The sequence below is a fragment of the Nanorana parkeri genome, unplaced genomic scaffold (assembly GCF_000935625.1).
Source record: "Nanorana parkeri isolate BGI_ZX_2015 unplaced genomic scaffold, ASM93562v1 scaffold2, whole genome shotgun sequence".
Lineage (NCBI taxonomy): Eukaryota > Metazoa > Chordata > Amphibia > Anura > Dicroglossidae > Nanorana > Nanorana parkeri.
The window spans coordinates 3,858,810-3,875,605 of NW_017306270.1; the positions used below are offsets into that span (position 1 = coordinate 3,858,810).

General features: G+C 38.7%; 1 protein-coding gene across 1 annotated transcript in view; it reads right to left on the reverse strand.

Moving 5' to 3' along the window:
* The window catches only part of ADAM12 (ADAM metallopeptidase domain 12), a 392,267-nt gene that overhangs the window by 137,980 nt on the left and 237,491 nt on the right, over positions 1-16,796 (reverse strand). Inside the window, exons 8-10 of the mRNA XM_018558790.1 lie at positions 15,086-15,157; positions 7,756-7,925; positions 4,190-4,274 (exon numbers count right to left, since the gene is read on the reverse strand). Of these exons, the coding sequence (XP_018414292.1) occupies positions 4,190-4,274; positions 7,756-7,925; positions 15,086-15,157 (327 nt within the window). The remainder of the gene's footprint in view (positions 1-4,189; positions 4,275-7,755; positions 7,926-15,085; positions 15,158-16,796) is intronic.

The window sequence follows — 16,796 nt, forward strand, 5'->3', positions numbered from 1 at the left end:
CAATGCAACTGTATAGACTCATGTTATATCATTTTAGCTATTGCATTATCTGCACTACTTTTACTTGTTCTATCTATGAAATTGTACACAATAACAATAATAAAATGATCCAAGACTGTAAAATTCACAATGTTATTTCTGCTGATGCAGACGGGATTGTTAATTAGGTGGCGGGTCAAGTTCAAGCTCTGAGACAGATTCATCAACATTAGGGTGAAGGAATTATATTCTACAACTTTTGCTTTCCATTTGAAGAGAAACTATAATCTTTGTTACAGCACAGCTCTAGCAGAGGAGAAATAACCCCAAAAATGCTTTATTATGAAAGAAACATAGCTGAATAAGAAGTACCTAACTTTCAGATATTGTAGAGACTTTACAGATGTTAAAGAGAATGTCACCTTTATCTTAGAAAAGACAACAACAGCACTTTTAGAAATGTTCAGTAATGATAATCTACAAACAGATGCAGACGGATAATTAGACATTTTTCTTTCCATTCCCATTCTGTTCACTAAGGGCAGATGTATCCATCTCCATTTTCTTCCTGTAACTCTGGGTCTGCCTCCTGGAACATGTGACAATGCACATCATCTGGGGGGGGGGGGGGATTTTGGTGTCACCCCTCTCTAAAGTCAGGCCCTCGGTCATGGACAGAGAGCCCGACAGTGTTAGGAGAGGGGAGGGGACCCAGCAGCATACCTCATCCCCTCCTCTCTGCCGGCGTCCATCACCAAGATGGCCGGTGGAAGGTATCAATCAGATGGCTGCGGATGCGCAATGACGCGGTGACACCCGGCCTTGGGACGCCCCTGGCTGTCATGAAATTTAGCAGTTTACGAATTAGTTTTCCCAGGAATGCACTGGTGATGTTTCCTTCCCCGGATGTATCTGTGGGACCAGGGCTACATCACCAGTGCCTCACTCAACCAGGAAGTGGAAAAACAGTAATTGTAAGTTAAAGCAAAAAAAATTTAAGCATGTGCAGCTAAGTCTTGACATGGTTCTTTGCACAGGTTCTTTTACATCATTCAAGCCCCAGCCAATCAAGAGGCTGAAGATGCAGAACACAGAAGAAAACCAGGAGACAATGGGTACACCGGCAATGGAGGGGGCATGGACATCACCGCACTGAAGGGGATCGCTTGTAAAGTAAGTCTGCCATAATGTGCTTATTTACTGTGCATACTAGCACATTATGGCAAACACCTCCTGCAGGCCCATAATTTTGTTTTACGGTTGGTGGTTTGCTACCACTTTGATGTATACAACACGAAATGAAACACTGCAACCAGGGAGATTATTGGCTAAGAGAAACTAAAAACCTTTCGCTTATGCCATCCCCTTCCTTACATTTAAAAAAAAGTGGTTTATTCTTTATTTAATGACAAATCATTCTATCATACTCTGAAAGCCGATTTTCCATCCAGAATTGCTGGTCTATCGCATAAGTACTGTAGATGTAGAGTTGCAAACAAAGGGCATGGCTACAGCCACATTTCTTAGGACATTATTATTATAAACCAGTAGGAAAATTAGGCAGAAGCCCTTTATTGGACTTGTGATTGAAATACGATTTGAATATCTGCTGCTTTAACAACATGCTGTTTTTTTTTTTTTTTTTAAAGATGCCAGGAAGCCAAAACAAAACTGCAGCAATCTACAATGACTCCATCATGTAGTTTTTAAGTGGAATAGTGCATTATAGGAAATTTAAAAAGAGAAAGTTTAATAACCAATCATAATGGTGCTGTAAATATTCTATTTCAGGCTAAATGATTGCCAACATCTGCTTGGTAGGGGCATCATTTCATACAAACGAAGGACTCTACCGTCAATCTTGCAACCAATGGAAATAACAGCTTCCTATTTGGCTAGGGTGCATATTACAGGCTTTGAAGACCAGTGTTGTATTAAGGGTGAGCAGAGCATTCTCCGTTTAATGAAACATTTATGAGAGGCCTTGCAGAAGTCAGCAATGAAAGTCAAGCACTAAGAAAACAATTAGCAGAGTCATTATGGGAACAAGCATGCCTGCGGGCTTTCTATGAAACAGCTGTGTGCATTAATCTGGCCACCTTTTCATTAAGCAATTAAAAGATGCTCCTACTATATTTATGATTAGTGTCTGAAGTTCCCATGAAGCCTGGTTAGCTAAGTCCCCTTTCATTATTCAGTTTTCACACAGTCTGATACAGAAAAAGAAAACATGTTGTAAACCTTTTCTAGACTCTCATTTGAAGACAAAGTTTAACACTTTGGCATTTTGGGCAAGAGGCTTTAGGCATGGCAACCTAGACTTAAAAAAATGAATATCCAATAATGACACAGAAAGATTTATAACAAGACATTGATCATTTAGATGTTATTATGTGACACTGACATGTGCAGGATAAGAATGCCTAATCAAGATATTCTTGATTACCAAGACAAGAAGTAAATATGAGTATACAATTTTGTCCATTTCCTCTTGACAGTGTTGGTAGTTTACTTATGTGTAGAGGTAAAGCACATTAACATGAGACCATTCCCCAACACTTTTAGTGCATAAAGGAGTCACACAATTTAAATGTTTACTATGACAACACTGTAGAAGGGTAAATGTCTTGTACTCTTACAGGAAAACGATAGTTAGGGGTCAATATAATTATTTTTTCCATAATTGTTTTATATATTTTTATTATAATGCCTTCACAATCTTTGTTTTACAAATAAACTGTCCAGGCCATTTTTCAGTAGTTAGTACTGCAGTATTTTGACTGACGTTTATTCTGTCATGCAACGCTGTACTGAAATAAAATGTATACCATTTTTTGGGGACACATAGAGCTTTCTTTTGATGACATTTAATCACCACTGAGGTTTTTATTTTTTACTTTATAAAGAAAAGAGTACAGAAAAAAAACCTGTTTCCGCTACGTTATGTTATGAAACTTTTATTATTACCCAATTTTTTGGTAAAATATAAAAGATGGGGTCATGTTGGGTAAATAAACACCAAACATGTCAAGACTTAAAATTGCGTGTGCCTGCAAAAAAAACCAAAAACTACCATACCCAAAATTGGCCATAGGCGACGCTTTAAAAACAAAAAATCTGCTTCGCCAGCTGCTCTCCAGCTACAGAAGCCGGAGAAATGACAGCGGAAGGTGGAAGTGATGTAATACACATTACTTCCGCATTCAGAAACCAGAGGGGAGATCATCTGCTGATCTGCCTCCGAGCTCCGTTCACAAATCTGTCATGCACGGGATAGGCAGCGGGGGGAGAGGGTTGGGGGGACATGCAGACATCATACAAGCGATCGGGCAGCTCTATGTAAACAAGCATCACTGGCTGTTTAAATTACAGTCGATTTCCTGCTAGTGTGGGAGCAGTGTGCAGAAACGGAAGCGGGGACATGACATTTTAAAAAGCCCTCCCGCATCTAGGAAGCCACCGTCCGACCATTTAGCTGCAACAGCCAGACGGAAAGTGATTAATACATGGCAAGGGATTCCCAAAACACTAAGAGCAAGTTAAAGGGATAACTTGGCAAACTCTACTTTCTTTGCAGTTCCCTTTGAGTAAAACTTGGTATTGAAATATCTAATAAGCAATAAGTCACTGCTGTGATGACTCATTGAGTTCTGTAAGCCAATGGCCTTCTACGGTGTTTCATCCACAAAGATATAATTATAAATGTGAAAAGGAGACACCTGCTAGCTCTAAAGGAAAAGGCAAAATATAAATATGCAATATTTCATATGTACCTGACTCAATAACAAAATATAGATTTTACAAAAATTTTTTTTTTTTTTAACCCTTACCATAAAAGAAAATATTAGCATAGCTTTGGTTCAAACCTTTGTAGATGGTTAAAATGTATCCAAAACCAATTTTTTTTCATCTGTTGTTCTGACTTTTTAAAGCAAACCTGAAATGAAATAAATGGTAGAAAACTACCAACTGGAAGTGACTGAAGGCACCTGTGCATAGTTTTTAAACTTTCTGCTATCCTAGCAGATGTTGCTACTTGGGTAATAGAACACCAGATGTCAGGGCCCCCTAGACCTTCTAGAAGAAAGCTGAAGCTATATGTAAGGGTCTGAGGGGACATGCTATTGAACACAAGTGTTGTTACATTACGTTAGCATTACTTCAACTAGAAACTGAAAAAGATAACACTAAGATTCCTTTTAACACTCACCATAACCACGCCACCAGATTTGTCTGCTGTGCACATGCTCATGATGGGTGCCATACCAATCGTCGTTCCCTGGAAGTGCACCCCGCTGTAATTAAAAAAAATATGTAAGAGGTTAGCATACATTATTTAATACGAATATCATGTTTCTATTTTCACATATAAGGAACGCTCCTCCATTGTTCTGGCTACGCTGCAGAGAAAACGTTTCATTACTCACATTAAAGCTGCCGGAATGGAAAGACATCTCATTTCTACAAGCTCCCATTAGCATTGTGCTGTCACTGTATTCATCTGAATATCTGTCACAGACGTTATGGGGGCAATGAAGCACAGGCATGGACACAGCATAGAGGAGGGAGCTGCCAAACAGCCATCTTAACTTAATGTTAACTGCTTCGCACTGTCTGCATGATAGAGTGATGGTTAAAGTGTGCATATTTTTTTAAACCACAGACAGGTTTTCAAAGTTTATTTCCCGTGCCATATAAATCATGTGACAAGCATTTACCTTCTCTTCCTTCACTTTTTATACAGAAAAAACATATAAACAGCGCTCTCGGATGGGCAACAAATTAGCGTAGAGGCGTGTGTGCAGCCCTGGAAAACAGGAGGAGAACCTGTGGATTGTAAATGTTCAAAAAACCAAGAAAGGGCGCAGAGAACACTGGCTAGTTAACAAAGTAGTGATGAAAAACTGAAGGTACACTTTTTATAGCTGACCTGTGCTGAAAGAAACATGGAGGGCTTCTAAGAATACTAGTTGTGCAGCCGTGGCTTAAATACTTTTACCCAGCACCAAATGCAGATGGAGACTGAGATTAGGATGCCTGATCTGGGTACTTGTTCTAGGTTAGCGCCTCAAAAACTATTGAGGTCACTGAGTTAGTATGACAACCATGCAAGTAGCATTTGCAGAAGAGGACACCAGCTGCCATATTCTCTCCTTTTTAGAAGAGACAGGGTCACTTTAACCCAAAGATAACTGATTAACTTTTTTTTTACAGCGGCATAAATGAGCGAACATCTAGTCTTACTGTTTATGACCTAAATTACTGAAACCCATTATAGAAATTAGGCAGAGGCATTATTGCCTGTTAAACACCATATGTAAGGTCAATAAATCCTTGAAAATAACCGTAATCAAAGTGATTCTGGAAAACGAAGGAAGAGGATTTTACCAAAAAGTTAACATTTATTTTCCTTTATTTCCATTCAAAGTTCGGTGGAAAGAATTATTCACCCCAGTAAGACGTACCTATGTAAAATCAATCCATGCACTCTAAAAATCATACTGCAATGCACTTTGGTGATTTCTGAAAAAAAAAAAAACGTATTTCCTGGTCATGTACTCAATCTGGGGCTTTGTTCAACTCAAACTGAAACAGACACACTATTTCTCTACGGAATGCCAGGAAATTCTAATCTAATTCAGAAGAGAGATTCCCTAACCAGTCTAAGCCTTTACATGACAAGTAGAAGCTGGAAACTATTAGGTCTGCATCTCCTCCAAGAAAAAGCACCATAATAGACAGCAAGCACCTAGTACGGAAAAGCTCGATTTTGCTTCTGAAAAATACCTAGTCAAGTACAAATTGGGTGAAAACAAAGGTGCAAAATGCTGTAATGCATTTTTCTCTAGTTTAGTCTTGGAGCTGGAAAAGTATCTGTACTTGTACTTGTACCGAGTACGGTACTTGGTATCGGTGCACCTCTACTGCGAACTCCTGAATTCTCTTCCCTCAGTTTTGCGATACAGTGCACATCGCTCGCAGGGGCCATTCTCTTCCTTATGGAGAACAATGTAAGACATTTTACAATTTGCTGAAAAATATTTCTAGAACCATCAATTCCAGACTGATTACACTTCATAGAACGTTATTGCTGTGACATAGACATTCGTCACAATTATCAGAAGTATTCCTGAAACGGGCTGTATGGCCCCCTCTACAGAACAATCTCATTTGAGCACTTGAAGTGATTGATTTTGCAAGCAAATATTTTTTAGAAAATTGGAAACTCTCTGAGATTGTTCTCCATAGTGATAGGAATGGTTCTTGCCAGTTGTGTGCAGGGTATCCCCGAGGAGAGAAATTGCAGGGGATGGGGAGATAAATGGCAGATAATAGGCTTCATTCAGAGAGAACACACTGAGATAGGGAACATTATTATCAAAACAGTAAAAGCCATTTTCAATAAGATTTAAAATTACAGCCACATGACTGAAATTTAGGGCCTTAGTTTTGTGAATTCAGCCTGAGGGTGAAAGGCTTGGTTTTTCAGTGTTTGATATGTGTTCCAAATGCATGTTAAACGCAAATCAGAAAAATCTTAATTAGCAGTACATATTGGCAGTTCAGAGGCTGCTTTCGACCTGCTTTGCGTTGCACTGCATTTCTTTAAAAGCAGCATGCCCTATTAGGGTGTGTATGAACTGCAGACATAGCAGGTCGAGTGTAGCCTTTGTTGTCAAACACTGCATTTTCCATTCGAATGCAGCTGCATGTGTTTCATGAAAAACTCAGTATTTGCCTAGAGTGCCCATTGATATGAACCTTTACGCAGTCAAAACCACCTATTCTGCTATAGTAAAAACTCTGCCAATGATTACCTTTAAGGCCCACTCCACCCAAAATCTAGATCTTAGATTTAAGATTGGGAAATCATCTTCCAGCTTGTTACATTTATGATATCAACCACCTAAAACATAAATGTTGTGCCCTCATCTCCCTTCCTTGGTGTTTGTATTCAGCTTGTTATATTTCTTAGAAACTCTAATGATTTCTCAACAGTGTTTTGTGTTTCCACACCACACACAAGGACATTATTAAGGTTTAGCTCTCTTATAGACACAATTTATTATACATTGATCCATATTGTAAAGAATCCCTAAGAGGGGGACAACAATGTAATTTGATCATTTAATGGCTGCAGCACTTGGAAGGAAATGGGTACTGTGATGCATTTGTCTTGCCACTGGAAATCCTAAAATATATGAGAAGCCAACATGAACATTAAACTGCCAGCAACCATGCAAATCAGATCTATTTTGAATAGTGCTGAGTGTTGCAGTCTCTTCAGACCTTTGCAGTGCAATACTGCATGTAAGTGTAATACATGCAGTATTACACATGTTAATGTGTGTGGCACCATGGCAGCTTGTTTAATATACAGCAATTGACCAAAACCTGGATATGCAGCATGTGTGCTGTCGTGCACTGCAGAAGGGGTCCATTGGCACCTACCATACCTGTGTGGTGGGGTGCCATTCTAAATGAAAGACACCATAAGATATCACACAAGGTGCTGTGCATTACAGTAACAAGAATTTCTGAAACGCATAGGCCTGAAGAGGCCCTTATACTGAGCCTGAGTTCTATCTGGAATGCAGTCCACTGATCCATATATCCAAGCTGTGCAGGGACAGTTAAGTCAGAACTCTAAAGAGCAGGTCACACTGGGTTTTATAGTTTATTAAAAGCTGCCGGGATGTTTGCGGATTTCGTCTCCTGAATGGCAATCTGATTTGTCTCCCAATCTATATGAGCTAAGTGAATGGAAGAGCAGACCTTACTAGCTGTGCATTATCGTGAGCCTTCTGAGGTAGTAACGTAAGCTTCCTCCAGTCCAGGAACTCGTGCAGGCTGGTGAAAGGATCTTGAGTTATTGAGCACTTATCCACGTCACTCCAAATCTCAACACCAACCAGTGCCACACGAATATTTAATTGCCTGAAAAACTGAAAATATAAATAACATTTACAAGTAAAAAAACTATTAACACATAGAAGATGAACATATATATTTCTAAACTCAATACAGAATATTAGAAGTGCCACAAATGTATCACGAGCAAAATTAAAGGAAAAAAAAATCAACATTCTAATATTAATTAGATGAAGGTTACACCATCCTAAGAGTTATTTCATTAAATGCAACATTAAATCAACTGATAATTCCCTTAACATGCCGACTTGGTATTAATCAGTAAAGATTCCAATTAAGACAGGGAATCACGGAAAAGTGAAAGGAGTCTTTTCATCTATGATGCAGAATTTATTTCTCCAAAGTTCAGTACGCTACAGGCTTGTCTTATGGGGGCTTTCGGCTCTGAGTCAAAATGCAGATAATGTTGATTTTTCCTTGAAAAGTAGACACACGGATTATATTCACAATGGTAATGTAAACTCGTAATGTGAAACATTGACTTGTCAACATTTTTGCCATTTATGTATTTGCAATCTAATCTCCCAATACACATATTTTACAAAGCATAATACAATCTTTAACAAATATTTATATATGCAGGCTTATTATGTTTGTTTAACTGTAATCCACCAAAAAATAGTATGTGTGAGAACTCCATATTTCATAGGATACGTATTGTATGTTTTAAAATATTTTACTTCTTATGCAGCAGGCTCTGTCTGTCTTTGTCTGTTTCTTTACACACTATATGACCATAAGTCTGTAGACACCTGACATCACACCTATATGAGATTGTTGGACAACCACAGGCATTAATATGAGAGTAGCCCTGCTTTGTGGCTATAATAGCCCCCACTCTTCTGGACAGTTTTTCTACAAGAACCTGAAGTGTGTCTGTGCGAGTTTGTGTTTATTCAGATATTTGTAAGGTTAGGTACGAATGTTGGGTAGGAAGACCTGGCTTACAAGCGTTCCAAGTCATTCCTGAGGTGTTCAATAGGGCTGAAGTATGGGCTTTGTGCAGGCCACATGAGTTCTTCCACAACACATTAGTCAACAATGTCTTTATGGACCTGGCTTGGTTCACCTGAAATAAGTTCTGGAGGGTCCACATACTTTTGGCCATAAAATGTACTTCATTATCAAATAATCTTACTTAGAAGACCCAGCTTGAGCAATCCATGGAGCTCTATTATGCAAATCTTCACTTCAGGAGACAAAATTGTGCATGACTTCATAGAAATCTATGTGATGCAAACAACTTGATTACTCCCTGGAGATTTTCATGTCTAAGAACAGGACTATTTAATTGCATCCCAAGTGATAGTAATCATCCCAAATACAGTTGCAACAGTAGCTGATGTGTACCTCAGCTGATTATCAGACCAACTACAGAGCAGCAGGAACATATGATGGTCAAGCTTGACTGTAGAACTGTGTGATTGCTTGCAATTTATCTGGTTCAAGCATGATATAGCAAGTATAATAGAGAACCAGTATCACAGATTTATAAATCAATCCTGAAACAACTGTGGGGGAATATTGATGAAACTGTAGTGCAATCTCAACCCCCACATGCAGCCACCAGATCATGAACTGTACTGCTAAAAAACACATACATACCTGAGCCCTCAGAGGATGATGTGAGTTGTAGGTAACCTTAGCAAAAGTGAACACTCCTTTAGCTCTCATTCTACAGCCCATTTTCAAATATTCTACTATAACTTTTTTGTTATGCTTCCTTAATTTCTTTAACCAGTTTATATTTAATTACATGTTCAGCAAATGCAAAAATTCTATAATATGATATGATTGCAACTGGTGGTCAAGCAAAGTCTAACCCCCAACTGCCATAGGAGCATGGAAGCAGTGTATGTATTGGAATCTAAAGAGCTCCCAAATTAAAATGGTTTTAAACAAAATACAGCAGGGTAGAACTGGTTTTCACTGCACGGCAACACATGGCACATAATGAGTGTGCACTGATGTGCGGTGTGATCGTGTACTGCTGTGCAATACGTTGTTATATCAATTTACAGTGCTCACTTTGTTTTTTTTTTTTTTTATTCTATGTTAATTATATGCACTTCAGTGCATTGCAACCTGTTGCAGAACAATGTGCTGAGATGTGATTAAATGATGTCTGCTGTACCATTTTATCACAACATAAACCAATGCAGAGAATTGATTTAAACAGGCCCCACACAAAGCACATTTTGCCTCGTCTTTGCATTGGGACAACATTGGGCAACACTGCCCAACATGGCTGGTGTGAACAAGCCCTTAGAAATATAGTTTTTTTTTTCTGTGACTATAATTTCTCCTTTGGATAATTTCTCCTTATTGTGTCATGTCCACAGGGCAAGAAGTGAAGGTAAAACTTTCCAACAGTAATACAGACAAAGGAAACTGTATCTGTAGGGTAGTTTTCTGAAGGGGTTAATCTCCCCAAGTGTCACATTGATTGGCAACAACTCAGGTGGGATAGCTTCAAGAAGCTGGCCAGCTGGGAACATGCACAACTTAGGCACGTATGTATAATATGAGTTTGCAGACCCCTTTTATAAGGTTTTGAACAGTAGAACCATATGTGTTAAATCGAATTATCTCCAACAATCAGATAGTAATGCCATCCTGCACACTTATTTGATCGTGCCAAGAACATTAGATGGGCCTTCTTGTCTTAATAAGACACCCTCACATCAAAATTAGAGGACAGCAATCTTGGCATTGAACATATTGTTCCTTAAGCCAAGGTCAATAAACTTGTTTATAATGTTATGCCTCTAAACTCTAGTTACCTAAATACCTAAATATCTTACATTAACTCTAGTTACCTCCATCTACAAAGTTAAATGTCCTACATGTTTCTTATCCTCACAAGTCATATATAGGTATTATATGTATATATGGTGTTTCCACTATACACTTGTGTGCTATATAAATGCAGACTTATGTATAAATCAGATTTTATAATATGTCCATTAAGCAAAATATTAAGCTTGACAGTGAGATTCAGCAGGGATCATCAATTTTTCCTACACAGTTTTCTGCTCACTTCTTATTTCAGGGAGAGGTGTTACTAGTAAGAAAAGGTCTTCCCCAGTGAAGAGAGCAAAAAAAAAACTTCCCACGCTCTATGTAAAACTTAAAAATAAATGACTAGAGTTTTACTTTAACCTACTACCACTTTAAATGGTTTTCACCCACAGACTAGATTTTATAATCTATGAATTTTCCTCTTTGCAGATTTCTCTTATTCTACAAAAGATGAACCATGCAGAACATTACAGTCACATGCATAATTTAAGTCAGAATATGGTGCTACACAACTCAGGATTTTTGGTATGATAATTACAGTCAGTTTTAAATGTTATCATCTCTAACAGTTAATGCGAGAGCTCTCCTGCAAACAAAATGTAATGCAGCCTTGTGATAATGTAGTGAAAGAGAAGGTACATTATTATCATGTCTCAAAGGGATGGATTAATGGACGTCATACTTGCAGAACACAGGGCTTACTGGTATGAGCAAAAACACAATTTTTCCCCAGAAGGGGGTCCCGCCATTATTCCAAAGTATGCAACACATTTTCATAAAAGTGTATTTTAAATATACTAAAAAATGCACACATATCAAAAAACATATCAAAACACAAACAAACATATGTATGACTGCATTCGGCTAATGATTTAAGAAATGCATGTGGACACAAAAATGAATAGAGGGCACACCCTGGGATGCCCCAATATAGAAGTGTAATTATTATACTTGGGATCAGGAGAGTGTCCTTGTATCTAGAGCTCCCAAAGAGTAGGAAGGGGATATCCGTTTCCCAAGGCAAAAAATAGACTGAGAGGTTCACATACACGTGTATGAAGGCGAAAAAAGTAAAAATAAAAAGCAAAGTCAACATCAGAAATACTTCATTTGGTTTGTAAAAATATAGGTTGCACTCACAGTGATGTATTCTTTGCCCGTGGGCCAGGATCAGGAGATCGGGGTAATTATACCACTGATGTAAATGGATCCAGGCTGTAGATGCGAGTGGTTCAGGAGATATTTAGCTTTATCTCGGCTTTCTCATCCCCCTCGTGGGAGTATGCCTTTACTGAAACAAATGCTTTAATTCAAATGATGGTTATATCCAAAGTAACAAAAAGGAAGAGAGAATATATCCTTTTGACTGGATCCCTGTAGTGCGGATTTGGATTCTGCTCATTGGTATTGCTTTATCCTCCTGAATGAGGATCAAAAGATCGAAGTGATTTGGCCGTCAACCATAACGAAACTTAATGATGAATGCAGTGAGCTCAGGAGACAAATAACCTTATCTCGGCTTTCCTGTTCGCTGTAGATATAAGCCTTTACTGGACAACTGCTCTGGTTCGTTTGTTGGCTGTATCTCACTCAGAGAAAAAGGAGATCCTCTTTAGCTGGATCCAATGGTGTGTATATATATATATTACTCTGCTCCTGAATCCATCAAAAAATGACTTATTTCCAGCTTTGAGTTCTAGAATTTCTCCCGTAGAACATACCAAGTATCATGTAGCCATGAATGGAATATGGGGCAAAAGAGGCAGGGCGGCCTCAGCCGAAGCAGTCATATTGAAACACCTAGCCCACGTTTACTGGTATGACTCTCCTTTGATAAAGCACTTGTGTATCAATCTGCATGATACATCGAATGCATGTGCAAAAGTCTGATAATGTTTACCATCACAGGATATAGAAACAATATAGCAATGTAATGTCCCTATTGAAGAAAAGTGGCCAGCATCCAAAGCACTAATTAATAATTGTCATAAAGACCCAAATGTTTAAACGCTACTCCAGGCTAGAAGTAAAACATATTGGTGAACTGTTAATACCATCTAGAAAACCCTGCAACTGGGTCTTACCAAAAACCAGTCAATTTGAATCTGCCAAACCTGTCAGGTGCCACAAAATATGTCAATTAACAAAAAAAATTGGTAAAGAGCAGGCGCCAAGTACCTATCTTTATCTACTATTCCCATTTGATTTGGAGGGCTCCAGGTCCCATGCCAAGTCTGCCACACAGGGCCTCAACGTCTGTCCAACTCAATGGCAATACCAGCTGCTCCCATGTGACAAACAAAAGCCAGTGGAGGGTTTGGCATTGAACTAAGGGTGTGGCACTGTTAAATAATAGGAAGGAATCTTAGTGCTGGAAGGAAACTGGGGCTAATGCCGACTTTCACAGAAATCTAGACTGTATACAGTCTAAGCCTGGGGCACCAAGGTCCAGCCCAGGCACATGGTAACTCATTTCAAGATGAAAACAGGTTTTTGCACATAAAACAAGGTGCCTGCCCATACCTGTATTGTTACTTTACACTTTTGACAGCCTTTTGCAGGTTGAATGTAATCCAATCCAACCAAAATGTAAAACTTAAAGAAAAAAGCCTTCCCGTTGTAGTTCTGGGTAGGATTTATTTCTTCTCACATAACTTTCTACTTTCTCTCTCTTTTACAGCACAAATTTTCTAGCAAGGGGGTGGCCTGGTGCACTGCAGTTCTGTCTAAAACAAAGAAACCATGGACACCCCACACCCCAAACACACAAACGCCTAATACTAGGTCAACGTTTTTAAATCTATTTTAGTTTTGACAGAGTGGATAAGAGTTAGCAGTTTGTGTTGGTAACCTCATTGGGTAACTTTTTCTTTACTTTCTGTCCTTGTGACGCCTGTACAAGAAATAAAGGGAGTAGTAGTCTTGGGGAAAGGAAGACAAAGAGGGCAATAAAAATATTGTCATAGGCTCCAACCCACAATTTGTTTTCCCCTGTACCCCTGATGGAAAGATTTTCCATTACCTCCAGACAGGAAGTGATGAGAAATCTCCCCACAGAAGCTCTAACCCTTTCAAAATCTATCCAAAATGAAATCTAAAAAATGGGCTGCAGTTGGGCTTGAAAAAAAATCTGGGAAATACATAAAATAGACAAAATATGACAGGTTAACGAACTGTGAAAAAAGAAAATAAAAACGCTCATAGATTGTTACTAGGAAACCCTAACACTAGACAATGCCCAGTGCACCACAGCTATGCATGAATAAAAAAAGAAATGTTTGGTCTTTGATTCTGCAGGCCAAACAAACATTCTCAATGGCCTCATCATAGTTTTTTTTTAACTGTCTATTTATGCATTCTTCTAATTAAATAGAAAGAAATTATTCATTTTCTTTCTGCATCCTTACACAGTCTCCGAGAAGCAATGCTCAGGAGGAAAGAGACGCAGTACATAATTACCAGCAAGGGGCTACAGTCCCATTGAGGGGTCCTCTGAAAGCAGGGCTCAGTCTACCATCAGAAACAATATATAAAATTCAAATTACAGTAAACTGAATCTGTCACGAAAAAGGGCATCTGATGCATAGCAGTTCACCAATTAAATATCCGCAGTTGCTGCTGAATTTCACAGTGTATGGATTAATGTTAAAGTATAATAGAAAATTCCTTTTTGGTACACGTTAAATAATTATTTGCAGTGTCCACACAGAGTTGAGCACTCTTTTTATATAGCGGGGTCATAAACTCAATTGAAAGAAGTCAAAAGGCTGATGCTGCACTGATGATTACTTGGCAATAGCAGAATTAATTCAAAATGTAAAAAAAGAAAAGTCAATTCTGCAATGTCTCAGTGTACCTACAATAAACATGTTGATCCCGCCTCACATGTGATAAATTTAGATTGGGAAAAGGATGTAAACAAATGGCTTCCCTTTTAGTTTGGGATAGAATAAGAAAGGAAGAAAGGGTTAAAACCTTATTAATTCTTATTTATTTTTTTGCTGTCTGTTTCCAGTTGAGGAGATTTTCCTTCACTTTCGGTACTGGAGAAGCAGGGAATCTCTTCAAAGTGAATGGAATTCCCATCTTGGAAAGCTGTCACATGAACAGGTGTCCTCCACAGGAGGATCTTCCCTCACCATTTAAAAAAAAAAGGGGTTCAAAAATTCACAAAAAGTTTTACAGCTTGCACACAGTGACCGGTCAGGTTTAATCTTTTATACTTTGAAAACTAAACAAGAAATACCATAGGTAACCATGGGCAGGCCTTCCATGTAGGTGAGCACAAAAAAAAAAAAAGAAAAGCAAAATTGAAAGCAAACCAAACATTTATCTCAAAACGTTAAATGAATGACAAATGGAAGGCACCCACCTTATCTACATAATTGGCCATTTCTAGAAGCCGGTGTTTAACTTTGTCCACATCTTTTCCTTGTCTCTGAAACTGAGAAAAAGAAACAGAAGAGAGTCGTCACCAACTTTTCTATAAACAGCAGGAGATAACTGTAATTAGCATAATCTTTGCACCTGCAAAAATGGCTGCCAGAACTACTCTGTAATCTCGGAACATTTAGCGGCAATCTGGGAAAGTATATGATATGATTCTCAGATTTCAGATGGCACAACGGCAGCTCAGGGAAGACTGTTATAATTATTGTATGCAGAGTTGTTTAGATGTGCAAGGAAGGATGGGGATCCAATGCCCCATTATTCCTCTGCTTGGAAAATGATGACCCCTGTTGGGAGTCAGTTTATGCAACACTTTTCCATTCAAAAAGTGATATATGAAGGGCAAAAAAGTGTTGTGATAATATCTGCACATTTGTGCCTATAAGGATGCACCCCCTTCATAATTATCCCTGGGCATATATACATGGAGTTTATTGTATTAATTATTCACTCATTTTGTCCTCACCATCCAATCCGCAATTACAACATCTGCATAACAAATGATGCATGCTTTGGGGAGCCATACCTAAATCTCCAATCACATCACCTCCCAGTTGAAAGACATGCTGGAATCCAACACATACAAGCAGGGTCATATTTACTCTCTCTGCAGCCCCAATGCCAGGTTCCTCAATGCGCCCCCCCACCAAACCCCAAAATCTGGCCCTGCATACAAGTGCCATTTCCAATGAGGCCGGGGGCAGTGTCCCATGGGCTAGACCTGGATGTGACCTGCAGTTAGGCCCTGCCCCCAACCACACATATTATGAATAACAATATTTACTTTTTTTCTACTCTTGAGAGAAAATGAGTTGTATGAGCAGGTTTTCATATTGTGGCAGTGCGTGGCTATGCCACGGTGTAGTATGGCAACTTTGGCGCCCAGGACTCTCAGCCAGAGGGGCTGAGAGGTTCCACAATGTGAATACCTTTGGAGAGGAGGAACTGGCTGTTCAAAACTCTACTCTACACATTACTACATGTCCTTCCTGGCATAAGTGATTCTCTCTGTACCATTTACTAAGTGGTTTCACTGTTCACATTATTATCCTGTCTTGCTAGTAGACTTTTGAAAAGAACTCTAGGAGGAGATATTATAAGAAGGGTCACATTCATCTGTATTTTTCTATAACCAAAATAAAAACTTAAAGTTGTCTTTTGAAGAGGTCAAAAACTACAGCAGAGATACAGGCGCATTACTTAATTCCATGCCCAGAGCAATCCAATATACACGTCATTCTTCAGTAATATGAATATGTCAACTTACTGGTTTCCATTTAATTCAACCAGGTTAACACCTGCAGCAGATGTTAAACACAGGATCCTTTAAAACTTGTGTGGCTGACAATCCGAGCCAGAATGCCATCCTTACTATACAGACGAGCAAGATTTGCATTCCATACCCTTCGCCAACAGTGTTTGGCAGCTATCTCCAACAATTGTACTCAGCTTAATATTCATAAGATGTACATCACACAGAAAATGCAATTACATTGTTGTTATATTCTTATACATTATTGATTTTTCTCTCTTGTGTGGAGGAGACAAATATGACAGGTTGATTATGTTTACTGCCTAAAAAATGCCAAAGTTGCCATTCACTGTAAGTCTAATGAGGTATCTAAATTCATCAT